The following is a 23,582-nucleotide window of genomic DNA, read 5'->3' on the forward strand; positions in this document are numbered from 1 at the left end:
GACAAAATGACACTCAGGTAACCTCACTGTCAGTTTGCCAGGGGTTAGCTGAGCAGTGTAGCTACAGATCATCCTCCTCCCTCCAAACAGGAGGCTCTCTGCAAAAGCAAAACCCAGTGTAAGGTGTTCTCACTGTACCCCTGCTCCTTGGGTTACCTACTCTGAAAGTGGAAGGTTGACAACTTCAGTGCTGCACTTTTGCTGGGGGGTTGGAGGGAGTGGGGATGTGAAGAATCCCTTACAGGTGTATGTAAAAGATAAACTCTGAACCAATTCTTCCCTCCCCATTTGGGAGTCTAAGAAATAAGGAAGTGCAGGGAACCAAATTCAGCAGGGAACTGAGAAACAAATGGCTGCTAATCTTGAGTGTAGCTGGAAGTCTCTGCTTCCCCTGGCTAACCAGCAGCGCAAGAACATGTAGCAGCCCTCCCTTACACAGAGAGAAAATCCACACAACTGCTACACCTTGGCTCTGCCTTCCCTCCCACGGAATAACATCCCTGCAACAATGGCCAGGCATGGGAAAATTAGTATTCTTTAGGCATCACATCAAATACCACCAAATAGGAATAGAGACAGAGCAATGACACAGCTAAATGTCATCAGAGCTGCTGTACAGATAAGAGTGTGGGATATTGGGTGGGGATGTAATAGCAAAGAGAAAGAAGATAAAAAAGAAGAAGATAAGACATCGCTGTGTAAGCACAATGGCAAAAATGTGACTTAGAAAGGCCTATTTTCTTTTTTTGGGGGGGAAAAGGACACCATTACTGTCACCAACACATGCAGAGCTTAAAACAGGAAAAGGGAAAGATATATCCATACCTCTGCTTATTCAGAGCCCTCACTTACACATAGAAAAGGAAAATCAGAGCTGGTTGATGACAACCCTGAAACACACGTATTTCTTCAATGGAAAAATGAGCTACACTGGGGTGTTTAAATAATTAAATGCTCATTTCAAGAGTCAGAAAACACAACACCTTCTTGGAAGCAAACTGTGCCAAAAATCTGCTTTGGGTGGGTGGAATACGCTCCGTGGGATCAACTGTTCATATTTCAATCAACACTAATTATCTGGAAAAGAATTCAACCAGAACAGATTCTTTTCTTACGAGAAGAACACCCGAAAATCCTGCCTGGATGTAATTCCTTTTAGTAGGAGAAAAATTTCCAACAAAGAAAGGGAACAGGAATTCTGACCTCCTGCTTTGGGGGAACAGTGATGGGCCACGTCACCCTTCTGAGTACAGACCATTTTACAGTAACTCCAGCACTACCCAGAGGTAACAGCTCTGACTTAAAAGCTCATCTCTGGAACAAAATAATAGAGCTGGCACTTTCCTGGCTCTAGCTTTGTTACTGCCTGGGTAGAGGAATGTCTGGTGGGATCTTAGAGCTCTTCTCATGGAATATCACTCAAGGATGCTTCTCTAGTACCAACACTGTACTAGCACAAGATACCAGCTGTACTGACATAAAGAGCTTATGGACACAGTCACCACTGCTAGATGGCTTTATTGGGCGTTTTAAACCACACTTCCCCCAGAGGTTATCCCCTAATTTCCAACTTTCAAATGGAATTAGAGGCTTTTTTATTGTTAAAACTGTCCACAGTGCCAAGTCTTCCACCATCACCACCAGAAGCAAGTCAGACCTCTGTTGAGGGACCCAAACCATGCCTTTTTCAGGGTGTGTCTATATAATTCCCAGCTCCTCCACCCCTCCTCCACACTGACTGCAAAATACCCCAAGGAACCAAGTAAGAAGCCACTGTCAGCAAGTTCTTCAGGCACTGTCTGAAGAGCTGCTTTCACCAGGGCATAATTAACTTTTGGAATCAGGGCACCTTTAGCACACAATTCATAGGCTCCTTTACGTTGAGCATTTCTACATCGCTGGTGGTTTGGACATTTTCAGCAGTGAAATGAGTTCTAGATGAGGCTCTGGAGCCCTCACTCCCTGCCAAACCTAGATGACACTTCCTGTAAAGTCTGTATTTCCACCTTCTCAGGTGGAACAGGTTTGGCCATTCCAAGCTCTTTGTGCAGTGATATCCATCCCTGAACAATGTTTTCAGCAAAACACTTTTTCACAGGATACAACTGCGTTCACAGACGACTTCCATGATCCCTTCAGGGAAGGCTTTTACAAGCAGGATCAAAATGCTTTGTAGCTTCTTAGAACAGAGATCTGGGAAAGACTCAGTAGCTCTTCAGTTCTCTTGCTCTCTCCATCTCTGGTCTTCCCTGGGCATTGTTTTCTGTTTGGCCTAAGACTTCAGTCACACTGAGCCTGGATTGCCTACAGAGAGAAGAGAGAGTGCAAAGCAATTTTATGCCTGTATCCTCCTGACAGAGACATGACTGCAGAATCCTGGCTCTTGAAAATTTCTTCTAGAACTAGTAGGTTTCAGTAATTCACATGACCAGTGTTATGGCCTTTCTTCCCCCAAGCCTCCAGCTATCCTCCTTCTTTCCTCTCTTTAATGCGGATGGAAAGAAGGCAGCAACAAAGGGAAGACTGGGAAGACTAAATGGGCAGTTCTCAAACTGGTATGTGAACAACACCAACAACCAAGAGAAGAACGGAGGTTTGGAAAGCCTACGGTGCCGTGGTTTCTTTAAATGTTTGAACACACAGACCCAGACACCCTCTAGTCCACTACTGGAAGGGGCAGAGCTGTTCCTCACCACTCTGCCAGCCTCTGTTCGTACAGCTCCCTGCGCTCACGACTCCTCTTCTCCTGCAAGGTCTCGCCAGCCAAGCCATACATTGCCATTAGGAGGCCTCCTGCAGGGATCCTGGGGGAGGAAGCAGAGAAGTCGTCAGTCACCAAGGGGACACACAACAGCAATAACTTACTGGCATCAGCAAAAGGAGCATGCAGGGGCCAGATGTCACATTAGGGGAGCATCACGTTCCTCAACACCCACATCACACCACAGACTAAGGTATTCCTGTTCTACTGTCACAGCCTCTCTTCAGCTGTGACTCACTGGAGCCCCTGTGATAACGTATTTTGAATTTACTCATTGACAGGCACACAAAGGACTAAGGGGTGGAAGGATTTATGGTGCCCAGTGAAGACCCCATAGAACACCTAACCCATAATTCAGACAGTGACATCCCTGCTTAGCTCCCATCCAGCTCCTGAAGTACTTGTGTTTTCACTGGTAAAGCTCCCTAGGCTGCTTCCAAACATGCCCACAGTTGACACCATCCTGATGGTGCCAAGCAACACAAATAAAGCTATTCTCTTGTTCAGGTAGGATCCCTATATTCACTTGGGAGGATATTTACAGGTCAGCACTTTGAGAAGAAATCCCAGCCCTGCTTGAAAAGTCAGATTTCTCCTAAGCTAGAGGTTATCGTCCTGAAGGACAGGACCTCTGAGAGAGAACTATGGGTTCCTCCATACCCCTGGGAAGTTTAGGAGATTCATGACTGCAAGACACACACAAAGACATGTGTCACCTTACAGCCCAGCCATGCAGCTACTCCCTCAGTGTTTCCTAATGGCTGCTGCTCCACATTTCAGCTTTGGTGGAGCCTATGTTGTCTCCTCTAGTATGCAAACAGCAGCAAATAAGATGCCCTACTGAGAACACTGAGGTTTCACTACTGAGAGAGCAGCAAAACACATCAAGAAACAAAGAAGAAAAATAAAGCAGTTTAAAAGTTGGAAGAAAAGTGATCATTATGAGATCCCAAGAGAGATACAGAAAATCTGTCAAGACAAGAGAGGAAGGGGAGCTCCTGTAGCCCCACCTATGATTCCAGGCTTGGTGTGTGCAGCAGTCACAACTCACCCAAACGCCGTTCCGAACACGATGCCACCTGCCAGGCCCTGCAGGCCCAAGTGCATTCTGAAAAGGGATCCAGTGAAGGCTAAAAAAAGAACAAACCCACTGAAACCAGAAACAGGCCCCCACAGCCACCTCACACTGACATACGGAGTTGCTTTGCTGCATTTATCTTCTCCATGAGCTGGTATCTGCTTTTAAGAGAGCAGAAACCAAGTGCCATGGCCAGTGGGATGGAACCTCACCACACAGTCACTATGGTCTCTGCACTGAAACATTGCACAAAGTTCCTTCTGCTTCAGAAAAACTGCCGAAGTTTTTCTCATAGCTAACAAGTATCTATGAAAGTAAAACCAAGCTCTCTCTGGGCTGCAGCATGATCTCCCCCCCCCCTTTTTTCTGTTCAACAACAGCTAATAATAGTAGCTGCCATGTAAGGCAGAAAGGATCAGTAAAAACTGTATCCAACTGTAAGGGCAATAAAGCCTGTAAAACTGAACAAACAGATCACTTACTCAGGGCCCTGTTGCCAAAAGTGGGCATGCAAAACTTAGCATGAAAAGGGCAGCCTATAAACAGTGTGCTGAATTGTTACCAAGAGTGGAAATAAAAAATGCTTTCCTTGTTAAATAGGTGCTTAGGAGAGCAGGTTATGCACCAAGTGTTGCCTTTACCCCACACAAGCATTTATTTTTACACCCAAAATACTCCAGCAAGTATCTTGAAGATGAACTGATAACCACAAAACTCCCCAATGGTTTCAGCAGAGCATCAGTATCTCTGTTACAAATAAAGGCACGCAGCAGGCAAACAACAGAGCAAAGCCAATGGAACAAGAAGCAAAACCCAAGAGCACAGAAGCTGCTCCAGCCCAAGGGATGTGGATACCTGCTTATGCTTTTCTGCTACAACCCTTGCTTACAAAGAGAAAAGCACACAAGGTTACAGCACTCTTACCTCCTGCTGCAGCAAAATTACTGATGGTGGTTTTATCGCGGTACACTGACAGGCCCGTGCTCACCACGCTGCAAAGGTAAGGCAGAGAAGTCAGCAGTTGCACATGGAGAAAGAGAGGTAGCAAAACAGAGCCTGAAATAAAGCTGGATTTCATTAAGCCAGCCCTCAGGTTGCCTCTAACTGCCTGGCTGCCCATCTGTTCAGAGCACACACGTGCCAGCCATGACTTCTGTGACTTTACTGCAGGCAGCTACACAGACAAAGGCCAGGGAATATCAGAGTTCCTGAACTGGATCTGGGATATTCTTTCTATTTCTTTTTTTTAATCCAAGGGGTTTTTTGCCATCATTTAAAATCATAGAATCAGAATGGTTTAGGTTGAAAGTGATGTTAATGATCACCCAGTTCCAAGCTCCCACTGTGGGCAGGGGCACCTTCCACTGGACCAGGTTGCTCAGAGCTCCATTCAGCCTGGCCTTGAACACATCCAGGGATAGGGCATCCACAACTTCTCTGAACTACCTGTTCTAGTGCCTAGGAACATGTAACACAGTCAAGGATAAAAGAATTTGAGCAATGAAAAGGTCCTGTCAGTCAGTCAGTCCTGATATAGGACCTTTATCCCAGAAGCTGATCCATATGTCAGTAAAATCTTACACGGTCCCCACCACAACACCTAAGCCACACTCATGACCTACAGAGTCACCTACTCTTGTGGCATCAGATTTCCCTCTGGGTAGGTAAACCAGCTCCTCCAAAAGCATCAGCTAAGCCCCAGAACACTCTCTGTTCTCAGTTCAGCAGCCACATCCTCCCCAGCACTTCAGGGAGCCTCCTGTATGACATCAACAAGCCAACAGCAATCATCCTCTCCTTCCTAACACAGATAAACCAAAACAATTTGGGGTCTAATTGTGAAACTTAAAGTTTTCACAACTGCAGGATGAAACTTTCAACTTGGGCTTTACAGAAACAATGCTGAGCAGCAAGTTATCTTCATTCAGAACCTTTTCCAAAGGGCTGGTGAAAAAGGGGCTGATCTGACTGCAGGGGAGACACCTGGTGGAAGATGACGAGGTTACATGTCAAATCCAAAGAAATCTAGGAAAACCCAAAGAAATCAAAAGCTCCAGGAGAGAAAGCAAACAGCACGCTAACTAAGCCTAAAAACATACCAAACTAAAAACATACCATACCTAAAAAAATACCAAACTAAAAGGTGCCAAAGAAATTGAGAGAGAGCAAGGAAGAAACTCAGAAAGAAACAAAAAAAATAGGGAGACAGAAATACAAAATAATGCCAGTCAATACTGTGGGATCTTAAAAGCAGAAGGAGAATTTAAACAGAACATACCTGCAGAGAGAGTTAATGCAGGTTTAGGACAACACAAAAATTTACTAGTTTGAACAACAGGGAAGGAGATATTTCTAGTGTAAAAGGGCTTAGCTCAGAAGACCACGCTTAGTTTGATGTTCTATTGCCCTGAAACACCCAAGGAAGAAAACCAGGGAAGCAGAACACTATCTCTGCATTGGTTCTGTGTGTGTAGGAAAAATCTGAAGGCCTACAGAGGTCCATAGAACTGGTGGGTCTGATATGCAGCAACTGCTCAAGAACAAGACAGTCCCTTGCAAGTGTCTGAGGACAAGAACAAAGAATTTTGAGCAACACCAGTGTATATAAACTAGGAGTAGTGACAATTGTGAATAGCACCAGCATATACAAACTAGCAGTAATGAGACATAGCAGAAAGGACAAGTATCAGTGTGCGTTAGAAAGCACTTCCAGGAACTGCCAACACTGTAACACTCCCTCAGAGAAAAATGCACAAAAAGAGATGAAGCAAAAGCAGAAAGAAGCTGTCAAGAAAGGGAAGAACAGTATTCAAGTCAGTGACAGAAGGGATTAGATGTACGAACAGGGCTTTTCCATGTTTAGGGCTTGTGTTGGTTCATTAGCAGATGTGAATTCTGGGGCAATTCTAAAAAGTTAAACCCTCTTCATGCTCATGCCTGATCAACCAGACCCACGTTAAGGCAACACCGGGAGCCTCAATCAATCACCAGAGCTGTGGGCACTGCTGGCACGGAAAGCTCTCGGCCACTGGTGCTGAAGGACAAGCACAAGCACAAGGCAGCTCTGCTTCCACTGCCATGGGGAAACACTCACTTGAATATCGTGGTGAAAGCCGTGACCCTCCAGCTCCAGCGCCAGCCGTAGCGGATGAAACTCCGGAGACCAGCACGGTGTGCAGATTGCTGAGGGGACAGAGAGGAGGTGTCACAGGTCACAGCCCCTCCTCCTGCCAGCACCACCGGCCCACTGCCAGCCAGACCACGGGACTGATGTCCCTTGGGACTGATACCCCAGCTCTGAGGGATCAACTCAGACACCTTCAGAGGAAAAGCTGCTCCCAGCCACCAATAGGAAAACTAAGAATCAGTTCCAGTTTGGAATGTCAACTGGTCTTTCTAATCCTGCTGCTGAAAGACATCTGGGTGGACTGGGAGGGCTCTTCGAGGACAGTACAGGAAAGCAACAGAGGAGAAGGGGAAAAACTAGAAATTACTTCATTATTATTAGTTTGTAAACATTAAAAAATAATAACCATCAATAAATAATAAGTAAATAATAACCATCTACATTAAATGTTAAGATACCATCAAGCTCTGCAGTTTAACACTGGCACTTAAAAGTTTGAAAAGAAGAGGGTCTTTAAAATACGTGATAAACAGAAGCTTCACAAAAATTAAAAATGTTGCAGTTAATACTATGAAAGTAAATAATTTTTCTCTTCCAATGCTTGTGCTGTAGGTGCTTAGCCTGGGTTCAGATATACCAGAGAGTCACCAGAATGAAGCTAGGCAGTGGTAATTTGCAGATCACTACATCAGGGGCCAAATCTAATTGTAAGTGATGCAAAATTTACATCGGGCAGATTTTTGAAGGGGTTTTCTTCCTCATAATCCAGGTAACCGACCCTTTAATTGAATAGCAAACACCTAGAAGTTCAAATACATCTATAAAGTGTCACAAATGTTCTTTGTTGCGCTGTTGTTCTAAAAGAATTTTAAATGGTCTTAAAATGAGTCACATTAGTAAGACAAGAGTACAATCCCAGTTTGATACTATGAAGTCTCCTGTCAGCACACTAAAATGTAAAAGCAGAAAGCCTTTTCGAGACATATTAATCAGCCCTTTAACAGAAAGGTAAACTTTGTTACCAACTTTCTCTGTAACGAAGGACACTTTTTTCAAGCTAACCGCGTGCAATTTGGGTAACGGGGAACAGCTCACTGCCCCAGCAGCAGCTCACCGGGCAGGCTGCACGCATTTACACACTCCCAGCAAACTTTTTGCCACAAAGTACCAGAATCAGGCAAACACACGCGTCCTACAAACACGAGGCCACCCGGCCTCCTGCGGACGCCGGTGTCACCCCAAACCGCGGCTCCAAGGGCAACTTCCACAGCCGGCGCTTTCCCAAGGCCGAGGCCTCCCGGGGACGCTGCGGGCCCCGCGGGCGGGCGCTGCCCAGCGCTCCCCCCGTGCATCCCCCGGGGCCCGTACCACGGCATCGGCGCGGTTCTGGAAGAGCTCGCCGTGGCTGCTCTCGATGAAGGCCTTGCGGGCCCTGACGAAGGCGGGCAGCCCCCCGTACACCCAGCCCACCACGCCCGCCGCGAACGCCGACTTGGCGATGTTCACCGTCTCCTCTGGGTAGTGCTGCTGCTCGCTGCAAGGGAAGGGCAGCGATGGGCGCGGGGTCGGCCGGAGGAGGCACCGGCGGGACCGCCGCGACCCAGCCCCCCTGCCCGGCCCATCCCGTCCCATCCCATCCCACCCGGACCCGGTCCGGCGCTCACTCGAGCCGCCAGAGCTCGCTGAGCCGCTCCCAGCCGGTCTGCGGCAGCGGCGCGGGGCGGCCAAACCCGGCCTGAGCGCCGGAGCGCTCCGCCATGGCCGAGCCGGCGGCGGCGCTGGGCGGGCGGCAGCGCCCCCTGCGCCCCGGCGGGGCACGGCACGCAGCGGCTCGGCTCGGAATCGTTCGGAATCGCTCGGCTCGGCTCGGAATCGCTCGGAATCGCTCGGCTCGTGTGAGACTGAACTCTTACTGATTAATGACTCCAAACATTTCCCCATTTGTGCAGAGCCAGGTTCGCACCGCCCGAGGAAGGAGCTGAGTTTTGGGGGCTGTGATGCCCGGTTTGCACAAGACAGAGGGGTCCAGCCCCCGGGCTTTGAGGCGAGATGGTGCCTCTGATGGTGCTCATTGCCCTCCCCAGGGGAAGGTCTGCTGGGGCATTGCTGGCTCGACTGCGCTGACACAGATGCAGCCGTCGTGTATTAAAAGGCGTCATAAAACATCAAAGACCGCCGAAGCGCCCCCAGACTCATTTGTGAGGCCTTTCACCAAAGGACTGAAAGCTCCCCACCAGGGGAGGTGCCTGGGAGTTCCCATGGGACTTGGTGGCTCCCGGGAGTCTTCCCCCACTTCTGACGGACCATCACGTCGGCCAAGGGCCACCTGAGCTGCGACAATCAAGTCTCATCGCATGATCTATGGGTAGAACAGCAGGGGCTCTGCAGACCTTTTCTTGCTCTTCTGATGAAGCAACAATGCACCCAGCAAAACTTCATTTTTGCTTGTTTTATTCCAAAAAAGCACTTCATTACAAATGGTTTAAAAATATCATACAGAGCTGTTCAGTTTCTTGGGAGTGCTGTCTCTCTGTTGACTCAAAATAGAAAACCAGAAAACCCTTTCCATTCTGGCACAGTTTCCCTGGGAAACCAGGCTCTATAAATGCCCCGTTCTGTTTCCTCTGCCGGGTGGGATAACCCCAGCACTGGTCCCAAAACCAACACACTGTCCCACTAAACAAATGTCCAGGCCTCTGTGAGGGCACACGTGCACTTAATGTTATTGTTCCATGCAATTTTCTTCTTCCCTGATGCACACTGACTGCAGACAGGCCTGAGAGCTGTTGCTATCATCCTCTTCCATTATCATGTGCTGCTCCCTCAGCCTTGAGGCTCTCCTGGGAGGCTCCAGTGTCCCTCCTGCCACCCCACATTCTCCTGATCACCTGTCTGGGTGCCAGAGAAGATGCTGCTCCCTCCTGGCCTCTCACCTCAAGGGCCACAGAGCATTTCAGGAATTGCAGTCCTTCTGGGCTGAGAGGCTGTGGTGGGCATAAACACAGAGAGCACAAGCAGCCTGTGACCGCCTCAAAATGGGTAATGTGAGCAGTAGCTACTACTGTGTGACTGAAGACGTTCCCTCAACCAGGCTGAAGGAGATGAGAAAAGAAGTGGCACAGCTGTGGGGAAGAAAAATGAGTACTGAAGTGAGCAGATGTATTACCAGTCCCAAAAAAACCTCGAACTAAAAAAACCCAAAATAATCCTGGCAAGATTACAGAAGGGGATCAGAGCAGACTCTGCACTTTTGGAAAAAAGGAGTGCTGAATCTACCTCTGCCAATACTTTCTGTGGGTTCCTAAGGATCCAGGATGTCTGACCAGGCAGCTGGTGAGAGATAATTAACAGGGGCTCAGTTGTGCAGGGCTGTGCAGGCACCCAGCTCATCTGTTGGAGGATGAACCACCTCTGTCTCAGTTGCCAAGCACACCACTGATGATGGTCACATCACCACCACCTGCTGCTCCCCTGTGAGGTAGGTAAGGTAACTCTGTAAGGATCATTTATCCTTTCAATGGCATGTCAAAGCCTTACCATCAACCTCTAAAACCCAACATAAACATAAACTCTAAGCTATCCAAAAAGGTTACCCCCAAATCCCAGTAACTGCTTCTGTCAGAGAACACCTAATATCCCAAGTGCTATCACCCAGCTGAGAAAACATTTGCCAAACAAAGGGGCATTTATCTGCCAGCTGAGTGCAGCTCATAGTCTGCGCACCTTGCCATGACTTTTGGTAAAAAGTCCAGCAAAATGAACAGCAAGGTTTCTTATTGACTGAATGCGATTTAGGATCATTCTGAGACAGGTAGTAACTAAGGCCTAAATGCTAACACCCCTCCTCTAGGTGTGACTGACCACCCCATTAAATAGCCATAATCCAACATGCTACTTAACATTCTTGTGGTGACAGTAAAACCAAGCACCACTGCCTGGAAGCAATGTCCAAGACAGTCTACTGCTGTTCTCTGTAGCTCTAGAGCACAAGATAAGTCTGAGAGAGCAAGAAATAAGTTAATACTGATCTTCAGATGTCCACAGGGATCAGTTTGAGCTGAAGAGAAAAACAGAGAAGTCTCTACAGTTCTGTTTTCAGCCGTTCAGAAGCGATCTCACTGTAGCTCTTCCTCCTTTTCACTTTGTAAGTCAAGGTTTGGGAATACTCAGACAGCAGGTGCTCCCAGTAGCAGAAGACGTCCTCCATCTCCAAGTGCTCAGTGATGAACTGACGTCCCCTAGAGACACACAAGGCACAGTCAGGACTGTTTTCCAGTTCCTACAAGAGTCATTAGTTTTGGTTTGGATGTGTATCAACTTTCACTCTTCCTTGTTTCAAATGAGAAACAACACATGCTGCTCTGTACCGTCTATTTTAATTTTACAATTTTCATTCATGCTCACAGCTCTGACAGTTGCAGTGCTTGTGCTGTCCTCGAGATGGTATTTGCTATCTGGGATAATAAATATCAGATTTCACTTATCACATACAGCTAGAGCAGCACTGATGCATGCTGCTTCAGAAGCCAGCCCCTGCCAGCGTGGATAGATAATGTTCACAGTGCAGACACAGCTCCCAGGAGCCAGCTCGCCTCATACTGAGACGAAAGCTCCCAACCTCTGCCAGCTTTCCGTGGGGCTCCTGACACGGGTCACATGTGAACCAAAGAGCTAAGCACAGAATCCTGTTCTCTGCTTCCCCCTGCTTGTTATGAGTGCTCCAGCCCTCCTGCTGTTATTGCAGAAGATCAGTTATACTGCACCCTACTTATACTAGGTCGTCTTTGTTGGGCAACTCCTTCAAAAGCAGTGTAAGAAAATGTTTTGGAAGAAGACTGCCTAATAGCCAGGAAGAACACACAACTTACCTCTTTGCAATTTCTTGTGCTATGGCATCATTCTCCTTTACAAACTGCAAGAGCTCCCTAAAATGAAGACACAAAAAAAAAAAAGGCTATGAAACAACTGGCTCAGTGGAGAACATCATCCCTTAGCTAAATTGTTGGGGAGGGTGAGGTTAAGAGTCTACAACTCAGTGAAGGTGCTGCTCACCTCAGAGCACAGAAGAAACTTCTCTTCTTGATTGTTTCACATCAGTTCTGGACAACATGCAGAAATCTGGGTGCTAACACATTTTTGGCCCACTGAAAAGTTCTTCTTCCCCCTTATCTCTGCTGCCCACTTGCAAATTTCAGTGTCTAGTGCCTGCTGATTTCTGAGAGTGACAGACCTACACACTCCAGTGAAACTGTACTCCCCAAGTAATATGAGCAAAGGATTCTTTGGGGGCAGTGATGAAGAGGGAAGACCATGAGTCTTTGCTTGATGCCTCAGAGAGGAGGCACTTCATGGCCTAACACAAACCACCCCACCTTCCCAAAGGCTTTCCCATGGTATGGAATGCTCCATGGAGGGGCCTCAGGCCTCACACCTGACATCAGAGAGGTCTGACCGCACCGGGATGTAGTGGACCCAAGGCTTCAGCTGGGGGTAGAAGAACTCCAACCACTCTTCTCCGACATGAAAGACGAGTGAGCCGCACAAGAAAAGGTGTTTCAAGCGGAAACTGGCTGCCACTCCCCGGAAATTAAACAGGTACCTTTAAAAGGATCAGCAAAGAGAGGGACCTCATTACACATTTTGTGTGAGGAAATGTGCTGTGCTGGTCTCCAGGCAGCAGTGAACCTTCCCTGACAGGCAGCAGCTGGGGGCCTCCCTCACACTGAGCAGCACACCAGTTGCTAAAACAGAGGAAATGCATTTATTTGAAGCTGCTCACGGGAAAGGTGAGCTGAAGTTATGGATGTGCTAGGTGAGTTTCTGCTGTCTGTCAAAACTCAGTGAGAAAATCAAGGTGTGAGGCTTTACCTGTGATAAAGGCACCTGCCTGTGACAAACTGAAGGAGGCCTGATGGACAACTGCCAACAAGGCATGGAAGGTCACAACATGGATCCCGTGACCCTATGGGATCACCCAGAGACTCTGTCAACCACAAGGAAATTTTTCCCAATTCTCTCTTGCCTTGCAGTGAAGCTTTTCTGTTCATTGTTGTGCTTTGCCACATCTATCTCAGGTTATTTTTTCCTCTAGGATTCTGCTTTAATCTGAATGTAATTGTTCCATTTTAACTTGGGAATGCAACCCTAGGAGGTTAAATGGGCCGGCACACAACAGATGAACTCTGCAGATAACAAAGAATCCACAATTTTGTTTTCAGTATTTTCTGCCAAGTTAGTAAAGTGGGCTTGACTGTGGCAAGGGGGTATTTTTCTTAGCAAACTGTATCTCAGAGAGATGTTTGTTTGCTTACTTGTTTTCTTTTTCAAACCCACATTTCTCCTATTATATGGAAAGTTGTTTTTCCTACAGGTAAACCTCCCCAGTACATATAACTGATCTTTGAAGTCAAACATTTTGGGCTGGGGGAAGAGAGTTCTTCCTTTAATGAAGCTATTTTGGGTGAGATGAAGCTTATATATTGTATATATTTTGGGCAAGACGGGAATTACAGCTAAACTTAGCTCAGCAGTAAATGACAAGGAGTAAATCTGAAATTACTTTGCATCCATTGTATTACCTAGGAGCTCAAGGCAGGGACAAGGAGCTCATTGTATGAGGAACTCAACAAATACATGTAGAGATGTAACAAGAACATGGTCTGGAAGCAAGGAAATGCCTCTGTCCAATTCCAGACACAGCTCCCACCATCCACGACCCCAGCCAAGCCAGCCTGCTATAACACCTATGCTGAAGGGAGCAGACAAAAGTTCATGTTGACCCTACCACCCTGGGCTACAACAAAAGTGTGGGAGGGGATGTCAGCCTACACCATATGATGGGCTGGGGAGCATCAGAGTTGGGCAGTGCATGAGTAACAGAAGGGAGAAATCTGGGCTACAGTCTAGTGAAATACAACATGAGACAAGTCAATCACATTTGCACAAAAACACAGATTCAGCCAAATGACTGAGCTCTTATATCAGCAGATTCTGGCTGGCAGAATCACAACTAGCAGAAAAAGCAAAACATCTGACACACAAGTGCATACACACTAAGAGTTTATATTGTACACAGAAACCTGTGAGAGTATTACACCAAAAAACCCTCACTAAAGTAGTTAAAGAATAAAAACCTTTGTAAATCAAAACCACATTCCCCCAAACAACATAAAAAGTGTGAATTAGTACTATGTCTGCTGAATCAGATTTCAGGTTCTCTCTTTTACTACATACACCCAGTGGCAGCACTTGTCATGCTAAGCTCCCAAGTTTTCAACTGTCTTATATCTGCCCACAAGCTTTCACATCTACTTGGAGCTGGTTGTTGAATTAGACCTTGAAAGAAAATGAGACCCTACACCATGCAAGGAAAGAATAACACACAGCCCTTGCACAGCTTTACTAATCAAAACTCTTACTTGTATTTGCAGTGATCAACCAGTGGAATTTCCTTTGCAGGAGGCTTTCCTAAGGTGTCCTTAAAACAAAGATAATTAAAAAAAAAAACAACAACAACAACATAAACTTCAAATTGTGATTTAATTTGTTTTCCTTCTTAGTTAGAAACAAAGGTGATGTGTCAAAACCTTCCATTCCCACTTCTGAGAAAACCTTCTCTGGTGGGCTGTTAGAAGGATTATAAAGAATTCCCAGCCCTTCAAACAAGAAAAAAAGCTCAGTAAATTACACACTGCCTGTAAGTGAATGCCAGCACAAACACATTAAATGATAATGTTTTGTTGGCAGCTACAGAGTGGAAAACAGCTTGGGACAATGGACTGTGTGAAGCCAAGTGTAACCAGATTAGCCAAGACTGTCTGGAGAGAGCTGGACTGTAGACTAAGCAAGAAACTAAAAAGTTATCAGCAACAGTTATCAGAAAGTTATCCACAATAGGATCAAGAAATAGAGAAAACAGAAAAAGGTTTAAAGACTGACAACACCACAGAGGCAGCTCAGAGATAGAAGGGGAAGGGTTGGCCAATTTTGTTGTTGTGGGAGAGGAAAAGATTGGCAGAGGTTCATTTTCTTATGTTTTCTGCTTTCCTTGAACAAAAAGCGTAGAAGGAAGAAGAGTGTTTGGCCTGCCAGGCTCTAGAGACTCCCTCCTTTCATCTGTCAGAGAGGTGCGGCCATCAAGGGAACTACAAACCTCCCCCACTCTAAAGGATCACCCACAACTCTCCAACAAGCTATTTCTCACTCATCAAAGCCATCTTGCAATGCCACCCTTTCTGGCCTTCACACTCAGAAGACAGACAAACACCCACACACCTTTTCAGACTTCCAAGCCTGGTTTTTAGTGTACTCAGCGTCAACAAGTTCTGGGTTTTCTCGGGACAGCAGGATGAGGGGATCTCTCTCAGGGCTTGTTCTGAAAAAGAAATGCTATCACTAATTGCCAATCCACATGACTCAACACAGCTAACAGACTACACAACTCAAGGCACTGCTTCTTTCTGAGGCTGGCCTCCCTCTGTGTCCCCAAAACATTATGAAGTGTGTCCCACAGTGTATTTCTGTCCAAGGGTATATTAACAGAAGAGTATGAGTTATGGCTACCAAAATTATTTGACTTACTGTATATTTAACAGTATTATTTAAACAATTCCCAGGACAAATCCTGCTTCCTTCAGGCTTTATCCTGATGGGTGCCAAATGCTTTAACTCTCTCCTTATTCACAGGGGGTTAAGAGCTGCTCAGCATCTTCAGCAGTGATCCCTCTGACAGGACTTTAAAACAAGGTTATGACATCCCTGAGACACTTTCCTCATCACTTCCGGAGCCTACCCGGTAAGCCATCAAATCCTTCTCTATTGGCGAAAGGGAAGAAACAAAGTATGGGGTTTAACATTGTTTCAAACTGTCACTGGAGAGAGGTCAAAAATAACCTTCTCTTATCCCCCACCACTCAGGTAACTTAAGGCCAGAACACTTTTCATTCAGTGTGGAGCATTTGCACAGCCCATAAAGCATTCACATTGTCAGGAAGCATGAACAGCAATATTAAATCTTTAAATTTGTATCAAGCCCCTGCGGTTCCCTTCACAGAACAAAACAAGCGGGTTCCTGAGGTGACAGTTTTAGTCATTAAGAAATAATGTGGCAAATCCATCACAACTTCTGTTTCCAATATTAGGTGATTATAATAAACTAGTTGCAAATGGCAACTCTTATGGAGAATAACTAATGGTGCAATGCTGTACAACATGTCTCACTTTCCTTACTTTTGGAAAACACACTCTGAGTTACACTTAATTAGGGATTAGGTCTTAGAGACATGGAAATTTCTACATACAGAGAGCTGCCACAGCCTATGTTGGTAGAATCTTCTGTTGCAGGAAAATATGCTCACCTGGATCCTCGGAAATATCCTTTAGAGATTTTTTTCTTCCATGGCCATTTTTCTGCAGATCTGAAAATATTTTTTATACATGGCAATAAATGATTTAATATAACCATGAAACGGCACTCTCATCAGCTTTCACAGCATGATGTCTCTTTCCATTCTTCATTTTTGATGGAAATCACTTTCTTCATTATAGCAGAAAAAACCTCTCAGCCAAGTGCAAAGAAACAGGTTTTCCTGTGAATGTTGTGTTTAAGGCAACACGATATAGGCTACTTTCCAGAACACCTTTCACTCAAAACAATGTATGACACACACAACCCCCCACCAAACCTTGAAGGGTATGAAAAGTTTACCTAAGATTTGAATCCACTGTTTGCACTGTGGCTTTATTTTGCTGTACTTCACTGAATATGGATAGTGAAAAACCACTGGAGAGTTTCTAATCAGTCATTTCCCACTACAAAACAAAACTACCAATCAAGAAACAAAAAACCCACCTAGAGTTTTGCACTTAAAACACAGGAGTTCATTGTTTTTCATAATCACTTTCATTTTAAACCTAATCAAGTCCTTCAAAATAGCTGTTCACCTGGGTTTTTTTCTGTCAGTGCAGTCACCTGCCTCACCACCTCTCAGGGGAACTCTGCCATACTTTTCTACTGCACCTGGTGGAACATGCAGGTCCTGACCCCCAAGCTGCTCTATCTATGCAGGTCAAGCTTTGCATCTCCTTTTAACCCAGTGACACAAGTGAAAACACAAGGATGAGTAACTGCTTTGGACCTCGGTTACACTACAACACATTAAGCTTTAGCTAAGAATAGTCACGTAGATCTTCAGATTTTGAAAAGGGAAAGAGTCAACCTTACGTTCTGATGTCAAGTCAGTTACATAGAAGTGGTTTTTGCTATTTTGTTTCTATGTTCACTCACTGTTGCACACTTGGTTTGTCACTCTCCATGGGAAGCAGCCCCTTACTCTGCTAATAAGTCAAAAGATCCTGCCAAAAGGAAGACTCCCAGCCAGAAACACCTTCTGTCTTAGCCCAGTAGTGACTCTTGATTCTTAGGAATAATTCCAGGTTTTCTTATTGCACAACGACACTCAAGTAAAAGCAGATCTAAAGAAGGCTTTCCTTTAGCCTTCCAGAAGCTTATACAAACATCCTGGATCATCCCTGCACTGAAAAAAACACAGTTCCTAGAGAAGTAGTTGAAAAGAAAGAAAAATATTTCTGTATGTCAGGGGAGATTTCTGCAGGCAAAAGATAACTGCTACTTTATTGACAAACCTGCTCTCCCCAAACCCGATAGTAATCTGGCCCTGACAGCATGAAGAAGGATGTGCATAGTTTGTCCTCTGCATTCCTTACTAAAGGGTTGCAAACAGAGGAGCTAATTATAACTTCCAGTTACATCATCCAAGGTTTCCATGGAGAATTCCCATACAGCAGTTAAGCTGTAGGTAGTTAATGTGAGGCAGCAGGACAGATCACAGGCCAACAGACCTATGGTCCTAGACATCAACACCGGCCCAGTGCTGCCCAGTGCAAGATGGATCTTTGTCTTCCATGAAACCTCCCCCCACACATAACCATTTCCAAAACATACCTTCTGAGGTCCTCTCTCATGAGGTCCCAGCGCCCTAAACCTGTTGGGTAAATCGGCCAAACAGCTGGTCCTCCTTCCCAAAATGTCCAGGCAGGATACATGATATCATTGTATTCAGATGTCTTGAGAAAAAGGAGAGTAATGCAAGAATGAGAGTAATATCTACTTTGGTGTACTGATTGAGCCCACCAGTAACAAGCATGCCTCCTGGGAGCTCTGCTGGCTTTCTCCATTACGCTTCCGTAAGAGGCCACAAGAGCTTTGCAGTCACCATTTGCTGGGGTTACAGAACCACAGAATCACAGAATTAGTAGGGTTGGAAGGGACCTCTGGAGGTCATCCAGTCCAACCCCCCTGCCAAGGCAGGGTCACCTAGAGCAGGTGATGCAGAAACATGTCCAGGTGGGTTTGGAATGTCTCCTGAGAGGGAGACTCCACAGCCTCCCTGGGCAGGGTTCACATGAAGACAGCTTGATACTGAAATGCTTCAATGATTTTTAAAAGGCCTTGTCTTGCTTTGTGATGACACAGGACTTTCATGTAGAAAATAGCAAAAGAAATCCATGATGCAGCTGATTAGTAAAGAGCAAAAGACCTGAGCTCAACTCACCTTTCTATAGGCTTGTGCCTATGTGTAGCTACAAATGTTTTCTTCTGATGAGAAGTCAAGAGGCATTATTACCTCCTCAGAGATAGAGGCACTTAGAGACACTTTGACATTAAGGTTTCCAACACCTCAGTTCACTCCAGCCTTCCTAGAGATCACTTAACAATTCACTGTAATAAATATCCAGGTCATGTAAGAATTCCAGTTCCTCACTCCTGTTTGGTTGCTTAAATCCCCACATACTATCAGAGGGAAGACCAGCACTTAAGGAAGACTAAACCCTTCCATAAAACCAGACTATAGGCAACTTTCTTGCACTAGTAATAAACTTCCTACACAATTATCCATCTATCTGCCACCTGGAGATACTGCAGAGTCCAAGGCCACCAAACTAGTCAGGAGGTTAGTGCACATGACTTATGAACAGGGGCTGAGGAATGGGTTTGTCCATGCATGGGAAGAAGAGGCTTAGGGGAATGTAAATGCCATCTCCTACTGCCTACTAGGAGAGTTCAGGTGGAGGCACACTCTTTTCTGAAGTGCAGAGCCAGACTGAGTGGCGATAGGCTTTGATTACAAGAAGAGAAATTCCAGTTAGATAGTGGGAAATATGTTTTCATTCTGACAGAGGTCAAATTCTGTCTGTGGACACGCTGTCCTCGAGGATGCTCAGACCTGGGCAGGATGCAGCCCAGAGCTGGTCCTGCTCTGAGCAAGGTGCTGGACTGGGTGACCTTCTGAGGTCCCTTCCAACTTGAGTGAGTGTCTGCTTCTTTATCTGCTCGTTCTCAGTCCTGCTACAAACAGGCACTGGTAACAAACCACATCAGCTCCACCACTGCCCCACGGTCACCTTCTGAGATGCAGAATAGGACAATCATTCAATTCCTTATGCTTTCAGCCTTAGAAAGCCCATGGGACCAGAACCCTGAAGTTTTCCTGACACTGGCTGGTGAAATGTGAGCTGTGCCTGCACCACTGGGTTTCAATTAAGAGAGGGTTGAGGTTACAGTTCAGATACTGGACAACAGTGAGTGTAGAGCGGGGTCTTGCAGGGCACCCAGGAGCAGAATGATGAACACAGATGCAAAGATTAAACTCCTGCAACCTGCTTTGGAAAATCTTGGGTTCTGCTGGCTAGAGTTAAGGTTGTGCAATGGTCAAGGGGAAAGACAGCTTGGCTTTACTACTGCATCGAGCAGCAAACATGGTTATTGGCTGTACTGAAAATCTAGAGAGAATTTTAGGATCTCCAGGGAGCAGGCAATAGTTATGGATCATATTATGGTTCAGATTGCATGAGCTGAAGACCTAGGTTCAGAGTAAGATGCTGCAAGTCAGCAGAAACAGCTGGGTTTGAACTAGAAAGACCAAATAAGGTTTTGCTTCTCTTTGCATCTTACTGTCTGCTGGACTTCAACCAAGGGCAGAATCAGGGTTAGGCTGTGAAAGTGGAGGATTTGGGTAAAGCAAGATTAGCCAAAGCTTGAGGTGTTAGAATAATTTGCTGGAAAGGATGAGACACTATGCTACAGTCAGGTTTAAGAGTCTGAGAGGTAGGAAAACATGCAGGAGGGTTCTTGAGTCTGGGAACAGAGAAACAAAGAGCAATGGTCTCCATGCATGCATGTGCCTCTGTGTGTGTGTGCACATTTGCAGGTGGAAAATAGAATCCAAGGGAAAAGGGTTCATAGAAGATGACAATATTATAGAAAAGAAAGTCAGCAACACTCATCTGTGGTACCACAAAAACAGGACTAAAATATTCACATTAAATGAGATTACTGTATGACAACGGACATGATCAAAAATCCTTAATATTACTGATAAACTATGGCTACAATTTTACCAGAGGTATTGCAGCAAATGACAGCAAGGCTGGCACATATCCCATCCAGCTGTGCATCATTCCACTGCGGCAGAGGTACACTTTTTGACCTGGAAGAGGAGCTAATGAAGGGAAAAGCTGCTCTATCTAATCGATCTGCAAGTCTGTCTGCCAGAAAACTGGAAGCGAAAGGAAACAAAGGGCAAAAAGGAGCAAGCAATTTTGATGCACAGAAAACCTTCCTCAAAAATACGTTCCCAAGAGAAAGAGGGACATGCACATCTTGGAAATGCTCAGCTTTTTAAGGTGTGTGTACCTTACTGAAGGAGAAGACTGGGATAATGGGTTTCATCCACTTGGGAACCTGGGGGTAGTCTCGCACATTGATCACCATTTCCATGTCAGGGAGGCGGTGGATGATCCCCAGAATGAAGTGCTCAACCCCACTGCATCTGTGGAGAAATGACACGTGCCAAAAGAGCTATAAGAAGGCATCGGAACCCTGCAGTCTCTTGCAGGCCTTTCTCTGCACAGAGGCAGAAGAGATGGTGAGCCTAAGCCATACCATGATGCAAACTGGGAGCAGCCTCCAAGTCCCACTGCAGTATGGACACCAATGAAGCAACACAGCCTATTAATCTGGCCTGATCTGAGCTTTCTCTGGGATCCCACAACCAACGGACCCTTTGTACACTGAAGTGCAACAGTGACACTTTCCTACTGATACATTTAAGCCTAATAGTTTACTTTCTAGGCCCCTGCTCTGATTCAGACCTCTGAAATACCATTGGACAATGAATTCCAGCTTGGTAGCGTTGGAAGTACTCTTCTATCCCAGCTAGGGAGAGGAGATCTGCACAGCTCTTACCTTGCAGGGAACATGCAGTCCTGCTCACGGTACAGTTTGTTTTTAATTATTTGGTAGTGTGTCCCCAGCTTCTGGCTCACCACATCTGACATTGTCTCCTTGGAAATGCCACCTCGGAAAGGAGCCAGGTCCTGCTTCCAGACACTGAAACAAAACCATCAGCCATTATTATGTACCACAGGGAGGATACTGTGCATTAAATTATTGCAGTGTGCAGAGCAGGCTTCTAGCTAAACAAGCTCCATGTAGCTTCCAGGAGCTCTGCTGGGAGACTTGAAGTCACTTGGAAGTTCCTCAGAGACTTGTAGGTCCAACCTTCACACTTTTACCTACATGCTGTTTGCCTGAACACAAAGCCCAGCACAGGACAACTCCAGTTACTCTCCCACAAAGTACCTGACATACCCTGGCATGTTTTGGTAAAAGCCTTCAGCTCACTTCAGCCTTTTGCTCTGGCCCTCCACGAATGATGGGGCACACCAGGACTAAACTCCTCATACAATGTCATGCTATGTAGACATCAAAAAAGAAGGTAACAGTCTGGTTGCATGAAATACCATCACACAGCAACACTGGGTGAGTGACAGCTGGCCCAGGAGGACAGGCCTATGCAGTACATGTCCTGTGACTTCTGCACATCACAATGAGCTCCAGGAACACAGTATGGAAACACAAACCCAATAAATTTAAGACCACACAGCACGAGGATGCAATTTATATAAATTTAGTGTAAAGGTCCTCTGATCTAACTGCTTGGGAGCATGTAATAAACACTGTCTGATTGTAACAGTCAAGGAAACATCCTTTGCTTTTAGGTAGACATTGCATCAATGCTTCAGTTTAAGAAAACATTGTCAGGGTGATTCCACTGTGCGGGTGGTCAAACACTGGTACAGGTCGCCCAGATGGGCTGTGGAGTTTCTTTGACATATTAATGTTGAGATATTCAAAACCTGACTAGACGCAGTCCTGGCAACCCTATTTGAGCAGAGGGATTGGACTTGATGATTTCGAGAGGTCCCCTCCAACCTCCAGAATTCTGCTATTTCCTAATCGGGTAGAGAGCAGTAAAACTATGTCAGGAATTGCCATCGTGTGGACGATCTGACCACAACAGCATGAGCAGTCTGGCAGGGATGCAAACGGGATGAGCTTGAGAACAGGATGAGAGCTGCAGTGCCATGGCACATCCACAGCCATCCTAACTTCATGTTACTACTGACTATCATGTCCAGTGTATCATTGGAGGTCGTAACCACTTGGGAAGGTGTTTTGCCCAAAGGCGGGCAGGATCTGGTGGGGTGTATGTTTAAATATTAGGATATGTGTTTAGGCTGTATCTGGACTGGAATTTAGGAAAAAGACTGGAAGGCTCAGCTAAAAGAGACTTTCCCTCATCAATATTTCAAGAGCAATGAAGATCAAAAGCTCCAAACAGAGTGTACAAACAGTTGCTCAATATAACTCATCGGATTTTAGAAGCCAATATAGCACTCAAAACCAAAAATGAGTGAGCACATCCGATAATTTTAAATAGGAGGCTTAAAGTTGGGCATCTGTGTTTCTGCATCCGAAATCCTAATCCTAAAAGCAGAAGAATATGGTAACTCCTAAATTCCTTTTCCTCCTTTAAACAAAAATACTGCTTAAAGGTATCAACCCCCACCCCTCAATCCTACTGAGTGAGAAGGCAGAAGTGGGTTGTTTAGCCAAATGTCACCAGCTATGTGTATGATTTATTGCGTGGTCATATTTGAAATGCCAACACACTGTATGTTCAGTTGCAAAGGGTAACAAGGCGTGTGACCAGCGGTGTCCGATAGCTGCAGATGTGACACTTTTGGGCCCAAATATTCCCTAGCTAATTCCCAGTCCACCAGCGCTGCCGAAAGTATTCCCTCCTATGTCCGGAGACCGGCGCAGTCGAAAGGAAACCAGTCTCTCACCTTTGGTGGCAGCTGCAATTTTCCTTTACACACGGCTCATAGGCTTCCACAGCTTTCTTAATTTGGCCAGTTATCGCTTTCCACTTGGCATCTAAAACACACAGGAAGGAAAAGCCCAAGGATTCGATCCATCCGCCAGCAGGACAAGCGGCGGGGTGGCGAGGCGGGGAACGGGCAGCGGGTCGGGCGTGCCTTCCACCCCGGGATCCGCCACGGCGTGCTGGCGGAGGCGCCCGCCCGGCCCCCCGGCCCCGTTCCGCGCTCCCGGCCGCCGTCCCGCCGCTCACCTGCCGCCAGGGCGGGCTCCGGCCGGCACAGGGCGGCCGCCACGGCCCACAGCGCCAGCGCCGCCCGCCCCGCGGCCATGGCCGCCCTGCCGCCCGGCCCAAGATGGCGGCGGCGCC

At 46.2% G+C, this 23,582-nt stretch overlaps 2 protein-coding genes across 2 annotated transcripts; both read right to left on the reverse strand.

Annotated features, from left to right (window-relative positions):
• Positions 1 to 1,498: 1,498 nt before the first annotated feature.
• On the reverse strand, positions 1,499 to 8,751 carry TIMMDC1 (translocase of inner mitochondrial membrane domain containing 1). Its single transcript, XM_032096599.1, has 7 exons — positions 8,631 to 8,751; positions 8,335 to 8,500; positions 6,934 to 7,022; positions 4,764 to 4,831; positions 3,813 to 3,891; positions 2,694 to 2,804; positions 1,499 to 2,304 (listed from the first exon to the last, which is right to left on the reverse strand). Exons 1-7 carry the CDS (start codon positions 8,723 to 8,725, stop codon positions 2,205 to 2,207), a joined length of 708 nt encoding a protein of 235 aa, XP_031952490.1. The 5' UTR covers positions 8,726 to 8,751; the 3' UTR covers positions 1,499 to 2,204.
• Positions 8,752 to 9,400: 649 nt separating this feature from the next.
• POGLUT1 (protein O-glucosyltransferase 1) lies at positions 9,401 to 23,574 on the reverse strand. The gene is made up of 11 exons (XM_032096533.1): positions 23,466 to 23,574; positions 23,179 to 23,269; positions 21,233 to 21,376; positions 20,681 to 20,816; positions 17,930 to 18,051; positions 16,323 to 16,382; positions 15,241 to 15,340; positions 14,385 to 14,443; positions 12,398 to 12,565; positions 11,835 to 11,891; positions 9,401 to 11,204 (listed from the first exon to the last, which is right to left on the reverse strand). The coding sequence occupies exons 1-11, from the start codon at positions 23,542 to 23,544 to the stop codon at positions 11,048 to 11,050; spliced, it is 1,173 nt and encodes a 390-aa protein (XP_031952424.1). The 5' UTR covers positions 23,545 to 23,574; the 3' UTR covers positions 9,401 to 11,047.
• Between the last annotated feature and the right edge of the window lie 8 nt (positions 23,575 to 23,582).

This window comes from Corvus moneduloides, chromosome 2 (assembly GCF_009650955.1).
Source record: "Corvus moneduloides isolate bCorMon1 chromosome 2, bCorMon1.pri, whole genome shotgun sequence".
NCBI lineage: Eukaryota > Metazoa > Chordata > Aves > Passeriformes > Corvidae > Corvus > Corvus moneduloides.